General features: G+C 41.0%; 1 protein-coding gene across 1 annotated transcript in view; it reads right to left on the bottom strand.

The window, feature by feature from the left end:
• Nucleotides 1-19713, bottom strand: part of frem2b (FRAS1 related extracellular matrix 2b) — a 68716-nt gene that overhangs the window by 28810 nt on the left and 20193 nt on the right. Inside the window, exons 3-4 of the mRNA XM_079515134.1 lie at nt 8595-8741; nt 3241-3471 (exon numbers count right to left, since the gene is read on the bottom strand). Of these exons, the coding sequence (XP_079371260.1) occupies nt 3241-3471; nt 8595-8741 (378 nt within the window). The remainder of the gene's footprint in view (nt 1-3240; nt 3472-8594; nt 8742-19713) is intronic.

The following is a 19713-nucleotide window of genomic DNA, read 5'->3' as shown; positions in this document are numbered from 1 at the left end:
CTGGCTGGCTAGCTGACACACTGGCATGAATATAAATTCTCTGTAAAGGTCATCTGGATGGGTTTCCATTGTCCCTCGCTTAAATTAATACTCAGCATCACTGCTTTGAGTGACATGCAGCCTAACACAGATAGACAGCTGGGACATATAGTACTTTAATGCTATCTAGGAATGGAGAAGAGAGGATTAATGAAACAGGCATACTCTAGGGCGGCTATGGGTCTTACACGCTATATTGCTTCATAGAGGTCGACTGATATTTGCCCGCATCTTTGCATGCAAAGATGAATCATAAAGGTTGGCCTGGATAAGCCAGGCATGTGCTGTGATTCCTTCCTTCCGCAAGCAAAGACTTGTTCTATTGGTGTTTTTTACTGGTCTATTTTACTGGTGGCCCCTATATCTTCTCCCCTCTAACTTCCTTAGTGGTACCTCACTACTCAAGTACTGTACTGAAGTACTGTACAATTAACGTATTTGAATTTCAAGTACAACCATTATACATCAAGTTATAATACAGTGCTTAAGTGGTTAATCAGACTACTCAATTTAGTTGATTATAAGAAATGTTGATTAGTTGATATACAGTAAAAGGTAAAAAAAAAATTAAAAAAAAAAAGTTTTTTGATTATTCTGTTAACCTACAGTACATGAGCAAGATCTAATTGATTATTGGTTCTAAATATCAATTTCTAAACGTTCGATACATTGCAATACATGATCTAGCTTCTTCTCATAATGTGCAACTTCTGAGTTACTGTCTTGCTCAAAGGCACTTTGATTGAAGTGAGAAATTACCCATTCAAAAGCGGTCCCTCCACTTCCTAAGCCACCACCACCAGTAAATTCCCCAGTGTTTATTTGTCCATTGGTAACTCAAATAGCTTACAAATAACCAAATGGACTTGTAAGGGTCCATTTGAACTGGAGATTTTAAATTGTAATCTCTCTGATAGCTACTGTACGTATTCTGAGCTCCTCCAACCATTCTGGATCTATATAAACTATATCCATCAACTGGAGCTGAACTATTTCACAGGGACAATCAATCCCTGATACATTCAAGTTCTCTGCTCACCGTGAAAACATTCCGACAAACATTTACATTTTTATAAGCCTCTGGAACATGGGTTCATTCCATTCTGAGAGTTCAAATAACTTTGCAGTATGTTATGAATCATAAACAGCATACTCATATGGTAATTGAAAATGTTTGTTTATCAACAGAAGAAGAAAGAAAAGCAGGGTCTATTAAAGGCACTGGCACAAGGAAAATCTTTCACAACTTTTGGAGAGATACAGGTAGCTGTCAGTTTAAAGATTCTCCAGAGACTGCTACTTTATATGAAAAACACAACATGTTAATCATCACAACAAAGCAGCAATATAGTCATTTATATAATTCTCTGCCATATCTGTTGTTTATTAGAAGTTACTTATTTTGCAAACACTGCTTATCTCCACTGGTAAAACCATATTGCAGAATACAGCATCTGGGGGTCCATTTCAAACATAAAAGAGAAAAGAGACAAAAATATAACTAGGATTCAGGTTAGTTTATGGTATTATGTTTGGGACTGCATGATGTCCTCTTTAAGCACCATGGACAGCTCAACACAGTAATAATCCAAATAATTCCCTCAATTATTAATTATTAGTTAATTGTTTTAGAATGAGAAGAAACCTTGTCCTTCTCAGCAATTACTAGTCGTTAATCTTCACTAGCTGTTATCTTTGAAGCCTGTCCAGTGTGTCATCTTTGAAAGAAGTAACCACAACTTGCCACACGCCATTGATGCCAACATAGAATTTTGTATTAAGTGGCTGAGCTATTCAATTATTGTGCCTCTCTGGGCTGGCGGGCCTGTTTAATTTGAAACGGGTGAAACAAAGCTAGTAACCAATAGCCAGTGGTGGACAGTAACAAAGTACATTTACAAATTTTGAATACTTTTCAAAGACAAATATTGTACCTTTGACTCCACTACATGTTTAGGAATGAATATGTACATTATTAATTAACCACTTAAGCCCACAACTCAGTATTTTTAAAGTAGCCTACTCCAGTACTTTAACTGAAGAACAAATTTGACAGAGCAATTTTCCACCACTGTCATCAGCTGAATGCCATATGCGTGATTATTCTGAACTGCTGGACTCCTTATCTAATTGACATTATTTACTCCTGTGGTAAGGAAACATTCTTTCACTATATCTGAACATCGTCATTCGTTCTCACTGGGTTCCATATAGGTAGGCCGTAGAGTTCTGCTCTCCTTTCAGTCTTATCGTTCTATGGTGTAAATGTGAAGCACTGTGCTGCTGTATGTACCCTGGCTAAGATGGACAGAGAGGAGAGAGAGAAGGAGAATACTGCTCTTTTATCACAACTTGAAGAATTGGGTTGGCGCCTTGTCGGTAGATAAAGAAGCTGCAGGAGGCCAGCCAGGGCATACGTATTTAGTCACTGTTTAAATAGGTTCTTAACCCATAAAGACCTGAGGCTATTTCTACAAATGCCTTCTAAACCAGTAGTTCTCACACTTTTTTTCAAAACTGTTCAAAAATACCAGATGTACAAGCTCACAGCGTGGCACAAAGAGACACACCGTGAGCTTGTATATCTGCTATTTATGAATAGCCAATGCTAAAATCTAAAATTACACAGATACTTTCCCTGTTTTAATAGGTAAACACAAAACAAAAAACATACTTTTAACAGCTGCAGAATATTCATCTCAAGCTATATTAATGCAAAAATATCAATAGGAAACATTGTGAGAATGTATTCACGTCATAATTCTACCAAAAGTCTTCCAAATGTCTTCTTCACTGAGTTCACTCTAATGAAGACCTTTGGAAACGGAAATGATGAAAGCTTTTTGGTTAAAAAAAACACCTGTTTTATCCCAAAATGGATGTGCTTTGGTAGCCTGGCATGGCCAGACTAATATCACTACGCAGATATTCTCTGGAATCTCTGTGTGGAATCTGCAATTCCAAGGTGCGGATAAAACAACAATGCCTCTGGTGATAAACCCGCCTGATATTTGCATACTGTGTCCTGGTTGGTCCCTCACTACTTCGGAGGGAGTGAAAATCAATCACAACTGAGCAGTGCCAGACCAAATCTGCCGAGGGCATTATAGATTTGTCTGGTTTCCAGGCTAGTGCTTTGGTAGCACTACAATGGAAGCATTTAATGGCAAGTGCTTTTTAAGAGGTGAAAATATTACTGACCATCGCCGGGGTCCAAGATCTCCACCGTGGCAGTGTCTGGAAATTCTAGGGCCGCCATGACCGACTCAGACAGAACGATCTGGAAAGTCTCTGACATCTCATATTCACCGTCGGACAAGATCCGGACCTTCCAGGTGGCCGTGGTCTGCCCTGGGTTAAACTGAACCTGCTTCTGAGATTTCCCACGGAAGTCTTTGTCTGTCTCCGCCGTGCCGTCTTCAGTGCCAATGCCTTTTGGGAGGAGAAGGGGAAAAAAGTACTATTATCACTTGAAATCATACAGAAAAAGTAACATTGGCACAGCGTACAATAATATGTCTCCTAGGCTGAACAGAATACAGTCAGTTGGCACCGAAAACCGTGGAGTATTTATAAACATATGGTCGTGACATGTAACAGGAGAATGTAACAGCTACAATAATCAGCAAGCATGTTGTGACAGCAGAATCTATACCCCGTCATGTCAGTCGGTGCCCTGCCCAGCAGCTATGATTGGAGGCCGGACAGCTTCCACAGTCTCTGTTAGGCCAGCTTTTGATCAAGCCTGGCAGGGCTTCTGCCATGCAGGGATACTGAACCTCATGAAATGTTGTACAGACTGGGGGTGGGCAATAGCTGTCTATTAACAGCTGGCTGTCCCATAGGGCACCCACGGAAATGACAAAATAAAGACGAAGGTTAAGAAAATAATGAATAAATGAATATTAAAAAGATTAAAGATAACAGGGTCATTTTCAAAAATCCACCCACCTGCTTTCTTAGAACAGGGAAAGAATGATGGAAATAGTAGGCCTATTGGAGAGTAACATTTTAGTAAAATATAAGAAAATGTAATACATAATACAAGTTTAGTTTATGAACACTGAGGGCATGCCCACCTGCCTCTGACAGGTAAATACAACTTTCGGGCAGGGGGAGTTTGCTTTCAGGTTGCCTGAGCAGGTAAGTGCTGGTTTGAGAGGGGAAGCAAACGTCTATAAACACACCACGATATATATGTCTAAACAGAACATGGCCAGAGTGCTCTGTCTTCTGGTCTGTGGAACTTAAAATAGGAGCATTGTTTACCACTATAATATGCTGTTTTCACTGTTGGTACACTTAAAAGTGTGAACTCCTGGTCATATTCATAGCTATGTACTGTAGTTATTTGGCATACAAATTACATTTTTTATGGCACAGCCCCAGAAAGTAAAACAAATAAGTGTTAAATTGAACAGTAATTCAAATTTATTTTTATAACGGATGATTTACTTTTCTGGAAAGTGGGCATTTGGGCAAGTAGAACATGACCTGTACTTGCCCGACGGGCAAGTGCCTGTGAGACCTTAGTGTCAACCCCTGATGAATACAAATTTCAATTTCATTCTTTGATTTAAATTTAAAAAATCACACCCGTGTGAACTGAGTGGTGCAAATCCCCCCCCCCCCCTCTCTCTCTCATTAGCAGGCAACAGTGCAGCACTATCTCTCTCTCTCTCTCTCTCTGTTTCTGGCACAACAGCGCCACTTTTGGTACTCATTGGTACTGGTGCTCAAAGTCACATGGGCACATAGGTAGGTGTCACATAGGTAGGTTAACACGGACATTTCTGTTCCTTGGAGTGGTTGCACCACTCAAAAATCACACCCGTGTGAAGTGAGGGACACTCTTATCATCGTACATCATCATGATGTAAAATTGTAAAATAGATTTTCCATTCATTGTCAATGGGAATTTAATGTTTTTGTAGGACAAAGCTTGTGGACAGACACCAAAAGCTGGATATAGGAGGGGCTAGGCCCCTCAAAAATGTGCTTTCATATGCAAGTATAACCTGAGGGGAAAAGGCCCTGCTCATATGTATGTATGCTAAGACAAAATAAATCACCTGTCTTCAAAGAGCACAATATTAGTTGATCCTAACTCAAACAGCGGGGATTGGATTGCCGTGACGACCGCAGCCACTCTGAGGTCAAGCCTTCAAACCAGTGCCACCTGCATGGCACATATTGACCACTGAAGCAGCAGGTCGTCAATGGAGCCCTCTGATCAGTGTTCAGTCATGCAATGCTGGGCTGGAGGAGATGCCCCAGTCTACATGTGAAGCCAAGGCACTGTCCTGGGATCAGTCGTAGTCTCATCTCTGCACTGAGGCAGATGGGTGGCATCACTGGCGTGAATCGGCAGGCTGTCATGCCTATTGATCAAAAGATTTGCGTTTCTTTCACCGCAGTAGAGAAAGCCACCAAAGAATACCCGTGAAGAACTAATGAATGTTGCTGTTCTTTCTAACTTGTCAAAGGGCAAAGACAAAACATTGGGCTTTTGGGAAATTTCTCCCCGTACTTTTCAGCATAAATTGTGTGTGTGTGTGTGTGTGTGTGTGTGTGTGTGTGTGTGTGTGTGTGTGTGTGTGTGTGTGTGTGTGTGTGTGTGTGTGTGTGTGTGTGTGTGTGTGTGTGTGTGTGTGTGTGTGTGTGTGTGTGTGTGTGTGTGTGCGCGCGCGCGTGTGTATCTGTTCTTAATTAAAATGTGTTTCACATCTGAAATGAAAGCAATGAACGGATTGTTGTAGAAAAGGGCAATAATGTAATTAAGATAAACATCCTTTTGTATCATCCTCTGTTATAATACAACAGAGAGAAGCTTGAGTTTATCATATCTACAGTACAGAGAAGTATAACACTTTATTGTCTCCACCAGGCCGAAGGCATGGGGAGAGAGTATGTTTTGCACTCCGTCCGTGTGTGTGTGTGTGTGTGTGTGCGTCCGTCCTTCCTTCCGTCCGTCTGTTACCAGCTAATCTCTGCCACCGTTGGCCCGATCCATGCCAAACTTTGCACACACACTCCCTGGATGCCAACGACGAACCTCTGCCCCAAATATTCCTCAACGGCCTGTTATAGCGCCCACATGAGGCCGATTTAGGCAAAACACATTTCTGTAGATTACTCGTACACATTTTATCCATACATCACACAATTCGGTATACACTATCTAGTGTATCATGTGATCAACAAGGATCTGCACCATTTCCCATCTTCCATCCTGATTGGCTAAGATTGCCTTCCAAAGCTCACATGATTGGTCCGTTTCGAACAAAATGCCACAAATCACAAACACAGTGTGCAATTTCCGTGAAATTATACACGCACATTTCCACTAGGCCGAGGACGACATGCCACTCATTTCTTCCCCAAATCAGCCTCAAGGTGGCGCTATAACAGGCCAATTCCTGTTTTTAGCTATAACTGCATGATCTGTATACAACTTATGTATGCGCACTCCCTAGAGGCCATAGAAAAACATTGTCCCTGCATCCCTCCACATGTGCCGGTTATAGCGCCACCATGAGGCCGATTTCTGCAAAACACATTGCTTATGTTAGTCGCACAGATTTCATCCAAATGTCACGCAAATCAGATTCTACACTGATTGGCTAACATTGCCTTCCAAAGTTTTCAGGAGTGGCCCGTTTTGTACGAAATGCTGCACATGTCCTGCTCATCCAGAATTCTATCCTCATGCTATGAGTGATCTGGCTCTGCATTTCCTCAACAAAATGAAGAAAATTGTTGCAAAAAAATAACAAACAAAAAAACATGTTTATATTACTCCTAAACATTTTGCCAAACATCTCACACAGTCCTATCCTCCTGGTGGAGACCTGTGCCCAGAAGGGCACTTTTTCTAGTTTATAAAGAAATACATAATTTATTATTTTAATTATTATTTATTTAACATTAGGTCATTGTCAAATAAATATCTGTTTTGTTTATTCAAGATTTCAGGGTATAAAGTAAATCAAATCAAATAACATAATACAATATATGTGACACACCCATACGGAACATACCAAAGATGATATAAATGTCATATGACCACCATATGCAAAATAGTGTGGTAAAAAAAACAAAATATCCCTGACAAAGATATTCTGTATTGCCTCTCTCTTTGTTGTAGCTTTGATCCCATGCCTGATGTTTGGATTACACAACAGAAGACTGGCAGATGATGAAAAACATCATCAAAGTTCAAATGAGCAATTTCTGGTTTAGAAACACAAGGAGCGAGCCATTTGGATTCATCTGTTCCCCCATTTTTGCATCATACAAAATTTCAATCACAATCGGCCATGTGTTGGTTGTCCAGCCTTCTTCAAGATCAGAGAATTCTCTGATCTTTTAGAAAGCCAGACAACCCGAATGTCATCACAATCTGACTGTGCTCACATTTGTTCTCACAATTCAAAAATAAAACAATTTCTCAACCAAATGGATGAAACCCATTTAGACCTGAGGCTGATTCTAATGCCTTCTAAATCCTAAAGTTTTCTGAAAAACCTAAAATGTTTTCCAGATTGAAAGGTATGCTGTATAGGGGTTCCTATACAGAATACCTAAATTATTGTTTGAAATTGTTCTTTCGGATGAGCCTTATTTTTCATGTTTATTTTTGGAATTCCATGTTGGGTGTTATTTATAATTATTTATTTTCCCTTTTCTCTTTTCTTGCATCATTCTCTTCTCAGATAAGCAAATCACATCCCTTCTCTTTCCACAGGGACCATTGTTTTTCATGCTAGGCATTATCCATCCATTTGTCTTTGTAATGGTGATTCAAATCTTAATGCTATTATTGAGATGGACATTTTTTCTATTTTAGTGACTTAAATGGTCTGACTTAAGACTTAAATAAAGTTCACCAAAAAGGGCCGTTCTCTCTAGGGACATTTCATTAGTCAGTGGCTCCAGAGAAAACAAAGATACAGACCACAGTTAAATCACCTTGTATGGGGTGAGACATTTATCCGCAAGCCATTTTTTAAACGTGTCAGAATAGAGGGTAGCGAGGAACAATGACCAACAATAGTGAAGATTCCAGCCACTCATAAACTCTTACAGAAGCTCTGTTTGCTGCCGTGCTTCAGTTATTGCTCATTTAGTTCAGGCCAGTAAAACTGGGTGATTAAGTTGCAGAGAAGTGTCCTTCAGTGGCCACCAACTTTGAATGACCTTTCTCATGAGCACATGCAGCCCCTTCAGTTCCATTGTGTGACTGGACTTTAAGTACTGACCCAAGGAGAAAGGTGAAAGGCTATGACCTGTGTAACCCTAAAGGGTGTTTTAGTAGTTAGGAGATCGAAGTTTGTGCGGGCGTGCGCGCAGGCGCTCAAGTATGAGGGTGTGCAGGCGTGTGGGCGGGTGTGCATAATGTCAAGATGGCACGGGGTTTACAGGGACATGAATTTTGCATTGGGAAAAAAACCCATTAATGAAATCCCATTTAAAATGCAGTATCAAAGTATCAAAAAGAGTAAAAACAAGAAAGAAATTAAGCATTTTAATTAATTGTGTCTCAGTGTACTTACTGACAAAGGAGGTTTCTCCCAGGTAGCCCCTGCGTTTCAGAACCACCTCCAGAAAGCGGACGCCTTCGTCCACCACATAGTGCTCCTTCTCCAGAGAGATCCAAGCCCAGTTCAGACGGAACTGCTGATTCTTCAACTTGTTACCTCCTGCAAGGGGAGCAGATTTGAGGATATTATAAAACTAACCCCAAATAATCACATGAATTATGTCTAGCTGAAACTATTTCAGTTTAAAGACTTTACTATTGAGAAACATGCAGTGTAGATGTTTCTGCATTGCAATTTCAGTAACCCTTCATTACAGTGAATCCATGTATACCTTACCTTGTACCTCCCACAGCCTGGCAGGATTCTGTGGGTGGTACAAGGTACCATGCAGCGGCACAATTGTATTTGAAGTATTTTGTCTAATGGCTTGGTTTCTAATAAAGAAATGTGTATTTCCCTTCTGAACTGGACAATTTCCCCCATTTCCCTTTGAAGTTGGTATCAGAGGCAGTGTGGCAGCTGTGGTCCTGGAGGGCATTGCTGTTACCATTTTGACCATACTGTAAAGAGCGGGACCAAAGCCACGCACACAAGCACATGTGACTTTACACACATAAACGCACATCTTAGAAAATCTGTCCTGCTGTGTGCACTGTGCAGGGTAGACAGCAATGGTAGTGATAGTGAACGTAGAGAATACAAGCCTAATTTACTGTTCATCTTACAAAAACAAACTGATTTCAATGGAGAAAATGTGACATGACTTTCAACCTGGCATCCCTATTTTGGGCAGTAGGAATTATAGGAAAATAAATTTTCAAATACTGTATAGTGAAAAGTTCACATCTAAAAGCTGAGCTTGTAGCATGACACCATCTAAACCATGGGTGCCCAAAAGGTATAGATCGTGATCTACCAGTAGATCACACAGGCTGTGCAGGTACTGTAGACCACATGACATGCCCCTAAAATATACAATTTAAATAAATATTAAATAAAAAACTATTTTTGGCATCTGCCACTTGAATTAAGGTGACTTCATTGGATTGATCATTGACATAAAAAGGACAGCTCAAACCCACAATGCAATAGTTGTCAAAAGTGTTTTGCACAAACATCAGTAGTACAAAAAAGGAAAAAAAGTGCATTTGTCTAATACGTAACTACTTTCAGCAATGGGATAATATATATTTTTGGTGGATAGATCTGGTTGAGCTGGTCATTTTGAAAGTAGCTCTCAAGTCTAAAAAGTGTGGGCACCCCTGATCTAAACAATAAAATAGACTAACCAACTGAACAGCTGGCAGATGTGAAAGTGGTGGAATGAAGGAGAAATGACTGCAAGGAGGCACTTCAGCGGTGGTATTGTTCTGGGATTTCTGAGAGTTGCTTTTGTTTGTCTTGGCGCTACAGCTGAGGCCAAAGTTCCCAAACCTCTCATCTGCCCCACCCCAGTGTCACATCCAGCCAACCACTGCACTATGTGCACTATTGTGGCAGCGGTGGCCGAGCGGATTGCGGAGCGGTCTTGATACCGGAAGGTCGCCAGTTCGAATCAGCGGTCCGACACGTTAAAATTACCACCGCTGAAGTGCCCTTGAACAAGGCATTGAACCACTACGATGAAATGTTCTATGAGCAGGGCCTGGCTGGAAACAAGTTCTTGAGCTTAGCCCAGATACCCTGGGTAAATATAGTAATCATTTATTTTTATTTCATGTACGTTTCCCTTTTATGTTTGTGTGTGTGTGTGTGTGTGTGTGTGTGCGTGCGTGCGTGCGTGCGTGCGTGCGTGCGTGCGTGTTATAACTGGGGCTGAATGAAAAATACTGTGAAACAGTATGAAGCACAATGAGAATAGATGAGAGATGGAAAGAAAGAACATACTTCTCTTCTCACGAAAAAAGAAAAGAAAAATGATCTCAATGTTAATCATAATTGTATTAAATTCCTCCAGCTGAATGAGTAACTAACAATGAGAAATGCTTTTGGTCTCAAAACACCACTGAAAAAAAGTTCGGTCTCGGCAGAGAATATTTTTCCTCATGGGTGTATCAACTTACATTAGGATTAGGTCAAGTTGAGACACTGTTTGTTCGTGCGTGTGTGTGTGCGTGCATGCGAGTGGGACCTCCCAACAGTATTGGATAGGAGCCAGCAGCATTGTACTCCACTCACAGGTAAACACTATACAGTGTGTAGGACCTCTGTGTCTTGATAGATGACTCATGTAACGGAAAGAGAAAAGGACCTGCGCTGTTAATCTAAACACGTACAGCATCCGAAGACTTTGCTTTGTAGTCTGTTCCGATAACACTGTTGATATTAACTCAACAAAGCACAACTGATACGGCGGTTAGATATATGTGAATAGCTCTTTATAATCAAAGACTTTCACAGCGACGTCCTAAGACCATTTATAGGCAGGGGTGGCCTTAGGAATCTGGAGGCCCGTTTCATGACATAATTATTCTGTTGATACAGGCGTATTGACACATAGTTTTGACTGTTCAATATCGCTCGCAGCCATGACTCTCGACAATTACGCAACAACAACACCTCTCCTCATCCTGTCGTACGTACACGAAGTACGCAATGAAAGTACGCAATGAAAGTACGCAATGAAAGTACGCAATGAAAGTACACGCGCGATGAAAGTACATGCGCAAAAAAATAGGCGATGAAAGTATGTGACGAAAGTACGTGACGAAAGTACGCGTGCGATGAAAGTACGCTCGCGGATGAAAGTACGTGGATGAAAGTATGTGACGAAAGTACGTGACGAACGTACGTGTGCGATGAAAGTACGCTCGCGGATGAAAGTATGCTCACGGATGAAAGTATGCAATGAAAGTATGCGATGAAAGTACGCAATGAAAAAATACGCGATGAAAGTACGCGATGAAAGTATGTGATGAAAGTACACGATGAAAGAACGCGATGAAAGTACGCGCACGATGAAAGTTCACACGCGTATGAAAGTATGCGCGCAATGAAAGTACGCGATGAAAGTATGCAATGAAAGTACGCAATGAAAGTGCGCACTTATGAAAGTACGCGTGCAATGAAAGTACGTGGATGAAAGTACAACAATGAAAATACCCAGTGAAAATACATGGATGAAAATACAGGATGAAAATACAGGATGAATCAGATGAAGATATATGATGAATTTATACATGCCATTTTGAAATGAGACATTCTGCATAATGGGCACTTTTACTTTTGTTACTTTAAGAACATTTTGATGCCAATACGTTTGTACTTGTACATTTTGATGCCAATATGTTTGTACTTGTACATTTTGAATTCCAGACTTTTATTGGATGGAGTATTTCTATATTGCAGTATTGATACTTTTACTTGAAGTAAAACTTCACTTTTTCCACCACTCATGATCTTTTAAAATTAGTTTGTTTCTGGTGGTTAGATATATGTGAATAGCTCTTTATAATCAAAGACTTTCACAGCGACGTCCTAAGACCATTTATAGGCAGGGGTGGCCTTAGGAATCTGGAGGCCCGTTTCATGACCAAATGAGGCCCCCATGACATAATTATTCTGTTGATACAGGCGTATTGACACATAGTTTTGACTGTTCAATATCGCTCGCAGCCATGACTCTCGACAATTACGCAACAACAACACCTCTCCTCATCCTGTCGTACGTACACGAAGTACGCAATGAAAGTACGCAATGAAAGTACGCAATGAAAGTACGCGATGAAAGTACACGCGCGATGAAAGTACATACGCGAACAAATACGCGGATGAAAGTACATGGATGAAAGTACGTGATGAAAGTATGCAATGAAAAAATAGGCGATGAAAGTATGTGATGAAAGTATGTGACGAAAGTATGCGTGCGATGAAAGTACGCTCGCGGATGAAAGTACGTGGATGAAAGTATGTGACGAAAGTACGTGACGAAAGTACGCGTGCGATGAAAGTACGCTCGCGGATGAAAGTACGTGGATGAAAGTATGTGACGAAAGTACGTGACGAAAGTACGCGTGCGATGAAAGTACGCTCGCGGATGAAAGTACGTGGATGAAAGTACACGATGAAAGAACGCGATGAAAGTACGCAATGAAAAAATACGCGATGAAAGTACGCGATGAAAGTACGTGATGAAAGTACACGATGAAAGAACGCAATGAATGTACGCAATGAAAAAATACGCGATGAAAGTACGCGATGAAAGTACGTGATGAAAGTACACGATGAAAGAACGCAATGAAAGTACGCGCACGATGAAAGTTCACACGCGTATGAAAGTACGCGCGCAATGAAAGTACGCGATGAAAGTACGCGATGAAAGTACGCACGTATGAAAGTATGCGTGCAATGAAAGTACGTGGATGAAAGTACGCGATGAAAATACCCAGTGAAAATACATGGATGAAAATACAGGATGAAAATACAGGATGAATCAGATGAAGATATATGATGAATTTATACATGCCATTTTGAAATGAGACATTCTGCATAATGGGCACTTTTACTTTTGTTACTTTAAGAACATTTTGATGCCAATACGTTTGTACTTGTACATTTTGATGCCAATACGTTTGTACTTGTACATTTTGATGCCAATATGTTTGTACTTGTACATTTTGAATTCCAGACTTTTATTGGATGGAGTATTTCTATATTGCAGTATTGATACTTTTACTTGAAGTAAAACTTCACTTTTTCCACCACCCATGATCTTTTAGTTTTTTTTTAGTTTGTTTCTGGCAGCTCCTGTTTTCTGGCAGCTCCTAAATGACAGTTAATTATAGGTAAGCTTCATTACACAGTGTTTCATACATTTCAGTAGGACAGTTAAACGTTGACGCATACTGCATAATTATGTATATACAGAGATCCAAATGAAGCACCCCAGCTGTATATTAAAGTGGGCCCATCAAGTATCCATTTGTTCACATTCAGCAAGACCAGGTGAGCACAAAAGTCAAAACAATAATGTCCTCAGGTTACAGGAAAAAATATTTTTTTGATGATGCACAATTTATACTACACTCATTCCCAGTATACAGTAGCATGAGTAAATATTGGCTGAGGAAGCCTTGAAGTCATTTTAAAACCTGCGCTGTGGCCCCTAAGGAGCTGGAGCTTGGAGATGCCTGTTTCCTGAGGACCACTTCACTCCCCCAGATTTCATTCTAATTAAGATAAGCTTGTAATACGTCCACTTCAAAGAGTCCTCAAGGGAAACACTACTGTTAATCTTTAACTGCTGCTAGCAGCATTGAGCCACAATTGAGTTGTGAGTGCTGTATTACTGTGGTATCTCTATTACCTATATATTATAATGTGTGAAGTGCATGGCTGTGTAATCATTTAGGCATACAGTGCATCATACATGCTCATCACACCAATGATGGCATCACAGACAGCTCATTGTGCATAAAGTACTATACTATCTATTTGTATTAGTTTAGATATACTAGTACTATACTAGTAATTGCCATTGCTTACTGGCAATTTAATCACAACATTGAGATGGTGAAAGCACTGTGCATGTAGCTGTACAGTGAAATCACTTGGATGTGTGATGAAGGACAGAAGGCTTTTGAGGGACGCCAGAGAATGTGAAAGGCTGGGCTGTGCCAACACAGTGCCCTTGTCTCCTCCCTGCATACATGTTGCAGACAGTCCTTATTTGGTCACCCCGAAGGAACGTGGGGCCAGGATGCCCCAACGGACCCTTTTCTGTTCATTCAGCCAGGCAGACAGACAGGCGGCCCTTTGCCCACAGAGCTAGCACGCACCGCACTGATTAGGCTGGATAAAGTAGGACTGGTCTCTGAACCCTGTTCAATGGGGACAATGCAGCTAAAAATACCTAATGTTCATATGGTACGGCTGCAAATAACTTTGAGTGGCACGTTTTTCCATGATGTAATGACAGTAATCCATTCAGATAGCATGTTGATATGTAACCAAAGCTCTAGCTTGCACACAACATAACATAACATAAAGTATATTGTAAATTTGATTGACTGTGCACAGACAGTTCCAGTTGAATATTAGTCTGCCAGGCGGAGCATTAATTTAACCTCAAACATCAACACCTTGAAAGACACACTACTGCTAGTGCTGCAGGATCTCATTGTTTGTGTTCATTTAAAATGTATTTCAAAACGAAGGCAGGTCACAAGGGCACAAGAGCGATCCGATTGATATGTGTGACTGCACGTGTGGGGTGGGTGCCACACATGCTTTAGTGAAAAACAGAATTTTGTACAGCAAGTAAAAGCAGATAATATATTGCAGGTGTCAAATTCAAGTATAAGCAAAGTAAATATATGCAGATGTATGGAAATACAGCTAGCAGGGAGGTCTGTTTGCTGCTCACATCATTTTCTCTGTTTCTCACAAAAGAAGTCTAAAAATCAACTGCCAGTAAATTCTTATATATTGTTTATATAACATTGGAACCAAGTATATCTAGAGGCTAGAGCAGTCACAGTATGTCATTATTATTACAGTGCATTGTGTTGTGTCTATTGCGTCTTGTTTTTGGTCACTTGGCATACCAGACAATCCAGCATGCTTTTCACCGCTCCAATTAAAGGAAAGAGGATACTGTATGATAATCCTGTTGAAAGAGCGAAAGCACACGGCAAAGCAGATAGCGAGAGACAGAGCGATAGGTTTAATCACCATAATCCCTGTATCAGCAGTAACAAGTGGGGGAGTTGGCCCACGGGCTGAAAGATATAAAGCCATTATGATTTCAACAGGGCCAAAAACCCCTCTTCACTAGCAGAGCCTTACAAGAAACGGGATTGTCATAAATCTGACCACTCCATCAGGTTCATTTTGGCGTCTGCCCCCTCTGTGCCCACTTTTGCACAGTGGCCATTTTTAAGGGACATGAAAGGGACTTGAAAGGAGGGCCAAAGGGCGTACTGGATCAAATCCACCACAAATAGCAGAAGGCTTTGCTCTTGGCACACAGGGAAAGGTATTTCACCTATAAACTGCAGAATGCTGGTTCTGGACAATGGAGATTTAGCCTTAAGAGTCCTTTTAAAACTATTTTGCAAGTTTTTATTTAACAGGTTTTACCAGACCAAGAAATTATCGTTTCCGGGGTCTCTTGCACTTCCACCTATTTTTAGTGAATAAAACATTATTTTAACCTATCTGAATGGTAGATTATGTAACTAACACAACTTTGGTAGTTGGAGGTGGTCTCCCTGTTTTTCCATTGAGAAATATCAAATATATCCTGTGGTCACACTGGTCAGATCACTACAGGCTGACAAGAGGTATTGCTTGAAATTCAATGGGAAATACAGCCTTCCCTAAAGAGCTTCCCTTTATAGCTCAACAGTAGAAATTGTGGGACCTGAGTTCGATATAAAGACTACTTTACACTGTCTAGTTCACAGACTAATACATAATACAAAAGCTTGGATACCGGCAGTTGTTCATGTTTCCCATAAAAGACGACCTGCACCCGACACATTACTGTGTAGAAGAAAAGGTCTCTGTTAAGCCGCTGCCGCTGTGATTTATTTGACTTCTAAACCCTAATAATTTCCTAGCTCATTAACTCCATATTAGCCTACATGACAAAAATATTAGACCATTTGGATGTTTCTCCCCTTCTGTTCAGCTTTCCTGTGTGTACTAGGGTTAGGGTTAGGGACTAGATTGCCTAAACTATTATCACTATACTCAGACAGAGGACAGCTTATTATAGCCTCTAAGAAAAATAGAAGTGAACATGAAGAAGAGGGCATATTTTCAGCATCCTGCACCACATAGCCAATCTATTGAAATGCATCCAAGCTACAGCAGTTCACATTAAAGCTCACGGATTATGCTTATGCTTTGCCAGTACAAACGTTGTGTACAAAAGCAAAACAACTTGTTCTTACGAGTGTAGTCTACCACAATGCTTAAATTCCAACATGACTGAAATGTGTTAAGCCCTGATGATTGATTCTAAACATACAGTATGCAAGTTGTGGAAATTAATCAGAGAGTTTCTCCTATTCACAAAAGCCCTCACAAAACCTCACACTTTCCAATGCAGCTACACCCAAATATGGAGTTTGTCGCACAAACAAATCACTCAGCTCCATATATTATGTGCACAGAAGGGGCATACCCATATATGGGCATATACTGATGACATCAGGGATGTCCATAAATGGGAATAAAGGGACAGGACCTGACAGATTCAGAAAACTCCATGGGCATATCAGTTATATTGGCGGTGCAGTGTAGGTGTGAGGGCCGTGTAGCGGCCGGATTAACCTTAAAAAAATCACACCTGTGTGAAGTGAGGGGCGTTTGTGTTTACACTATAGCCTAACATAAAATTGGCCATTCATTGTCAATGGGAATTTAATGATTGTGTAGGACAAAATTTGTGCACACACACTAGTGCCCCTCAAAAAGATAGTGGGAATGCATCAAAGAATTGTAACACAACTCTCAAAACAGCTCAGAATTGTACACTTTGAAAACTTTGTTCAGTATTTCACTGTGACTGGGAGTCACTAGCATAATGTACACGCAAAGAAATCCTGAGCTTATAAATATAATCCTATTAGCCCTGCCTGAGAATATGAGTTCAAGCAGACTCTTTGCGAACACCTTTAGGATTAGTGAGCAGCCCACTCTGGGTGCCCAGCATTGCAAACAGGCTCTGTCATGAGTTGATAGTTCCAACCAGGGACACACAAGGTGTTCTGCCAAGCTCGCAAGGTCAGGACTCGGGACGTATCCCTCGCTATAAACATTGGAAAGACAGCTCAGAAGTTATTGTTGGCTCCACCAGGCCGAAGGCATGGGGAGAGAGTACTGTATGTTTTGCACTCCGTCCGTCCGTGTGTGCGTCCGTGTGTGTGTCCGTCCGCACGTCCGTCCGTCCGTCTGTCGGTCCGTCTGTTACCAGCTAATGTCCGGCACCGTTAACCCGGTTGATGCCAAATCTTGCACACACACTTCCTGGATGCCAACAATGAATGAACCTCTGCCCCAAATTTTCCAGAACGGCCTGTTATAGCACCACCATGGAGGCCGACTTTTGTAAAACACATTTTTTGATATTACTCCTCCAGATTCTCTCCCAAAATCCCACGAATCGTTACACAGTATCTCTATAGTCATGTGTTAAAGACGGATCTGTCCGATATTTCATATTCCATCCTAATTGGCTAATATTGGCTTTCAAAGTTTGGAGGATTGGCCCGTTTTGAACAAACAGCCTCAAATCATGAACGCAGCATGCAATTTACGTGAAATCTTTCACAGACTTTCCTACTAGGCTGAGGAAAATATCCCACCCTTTTCACATTGGCCTGTTATAGCACCACCAACAGGTGGATTTTAGCAAAACACATTTTTGGAACAAAATGCCTCAAATCATCCAATTGCCATCCAAGGCGTAAGAAGAAATGGCACCCTTTTCACATTGGCCTATTTTAGCGCCACCAGGAGGTCACAACCTGACCTGGCCTGGTGGAGACCTGTGCCCCGAGGGGCACTTTATCTAGTCTTTTTCTGGTTTTGATTGCATAGTGAGGTTAGACAAAACATTTGCTAACTGCCTTGAATACTAGCACTGCTGTCTGCCAAAGAGAACACAGGCTATAGCTCTCACCTGTCTTATGAACAGTCTGCCACATGGTAGCGAGTACAGATAAAACAGCAATGCTCTGCTTCGACAGCTGCAGTGTATATTCTTCACCATTCACACATAAAGGTCAGCGTGGATTAAACATTTTTTTTGTTTTCTTTTTTCTCAGTCAATGCAACAGCCAATTATGCATGAGGACTTTGACAGCCATAAGGCTACAGTTTTTTACTTAAGTAACTTCTGTGGCCCAGTCAAGAAATAATGCAGGCTGCACAATAGGACCACTAATAAGAGGCAGCTGCCAGTCCGTTTAATATGCAGCTACTGTATTTAATACATTTGAAATAAGAAAGTTCTGCACCTTTAACCAGTTGCTTTTGGTGCCTGGGCACATGGCCAACGTTATGGGCAAATGTTATGGCCTGCCCAACATCTGTGGCCCTTATCAATATTATATATGTTAATGTTTATTTTACTGTCCAATGACATGGGACAAGTTATTGTGGAACATATTGCTCCATTAGCATAAGACATCAAATGCACTACATTTCTGGTGTGAAATGGCACAAAGGACCCTCACAAAAAAAACCTTTTCTAGAGTTTGGGCACCTGCCCCCTCAGTGCTCTCTGCATGGCCCTGCACTGTGAAAATGTGTTGCGAGAACAAAGCAACATACGGATGTAGGATAAAGCGATAAGACAAAGAGAGAGAGACAGGCTTTATCTTGACCCCCGAATGCATAGTGTTTGCTCTCTTGTCAGGCGGAATAATGGTGGACTGTTTGCTGAAAGCAGTAGTGTGGACGCAGAATATAAAACCTCATCCTGGTCCCACAGAACCATGAGTTCCATACTAATAGAGGTGGGCATTTGTTTGAATCTTTCCTCAGGGCCAGCCCACATTCGGAACAGCATGTTTCAACTGCATTGCACTTGTTTTCTTGCAAATCCTTACACGTGAAAAGCCCCCTCCCCATTAAATGGAAAAAAGCTCTCTGAATTTGTAATTCCTAAAGAAGTAGTAAATGATCCAAAGTCCTTTGTTTTTTGGCTGGCAGGACAGGGCTTTCAAGTGGAACCATGCAAACCTGCACGTTAAAGATAAGCATGCTAGTCTGCATAAGTAAAAAGAAGTGAGGAGGTGTCTGAGGGAGGGTTTAGTGTTCCCAGTCTTCTTGAAGTTAAGAATTCAAGATACTTCATGTGCACTGTAACCAGCACAGCGTTTAATGTGTGTGTGCTAGAGATTATTACTTCTGACGATACAATTGCATTTGAACTGATGCACAGCACAGCCTTCTACAATGTCTGAGGTTTAAGCCATAGGCAAGACATAGTAAGGCTCCTTTTAAGATGACGAGGAATGAAAGAACTCAAGGTCAAAGTCAAAGTGAAAAATTCTGAACAAAAGGTAACAGCATACTCTGACTAGCTTGCCTTTTGAGCCCTGCAGACTGTCAGTGAAGGAAGGGATTTGTCAAATACCAGAAAGTTTTATAGACTCCATAACAATGTTTGCTGCAG

Source organism: Electrona antarctica (genome assembly GCF_951216825.1).
Source record: "Electrona antarctica genome assembly, chromosome: 11".
Lineage (NCBI taxonomy): Eukaryota > Metazoa > Chordata > Actinopteri > Myctophiformes > Myctophidae > Electrona > Electrona antarctica.
The sequence above is the reverse complement of the archived record's forward strand: the minus strand, read 5'-3'. Positions and strand labels throughout refer to the sequence as shown.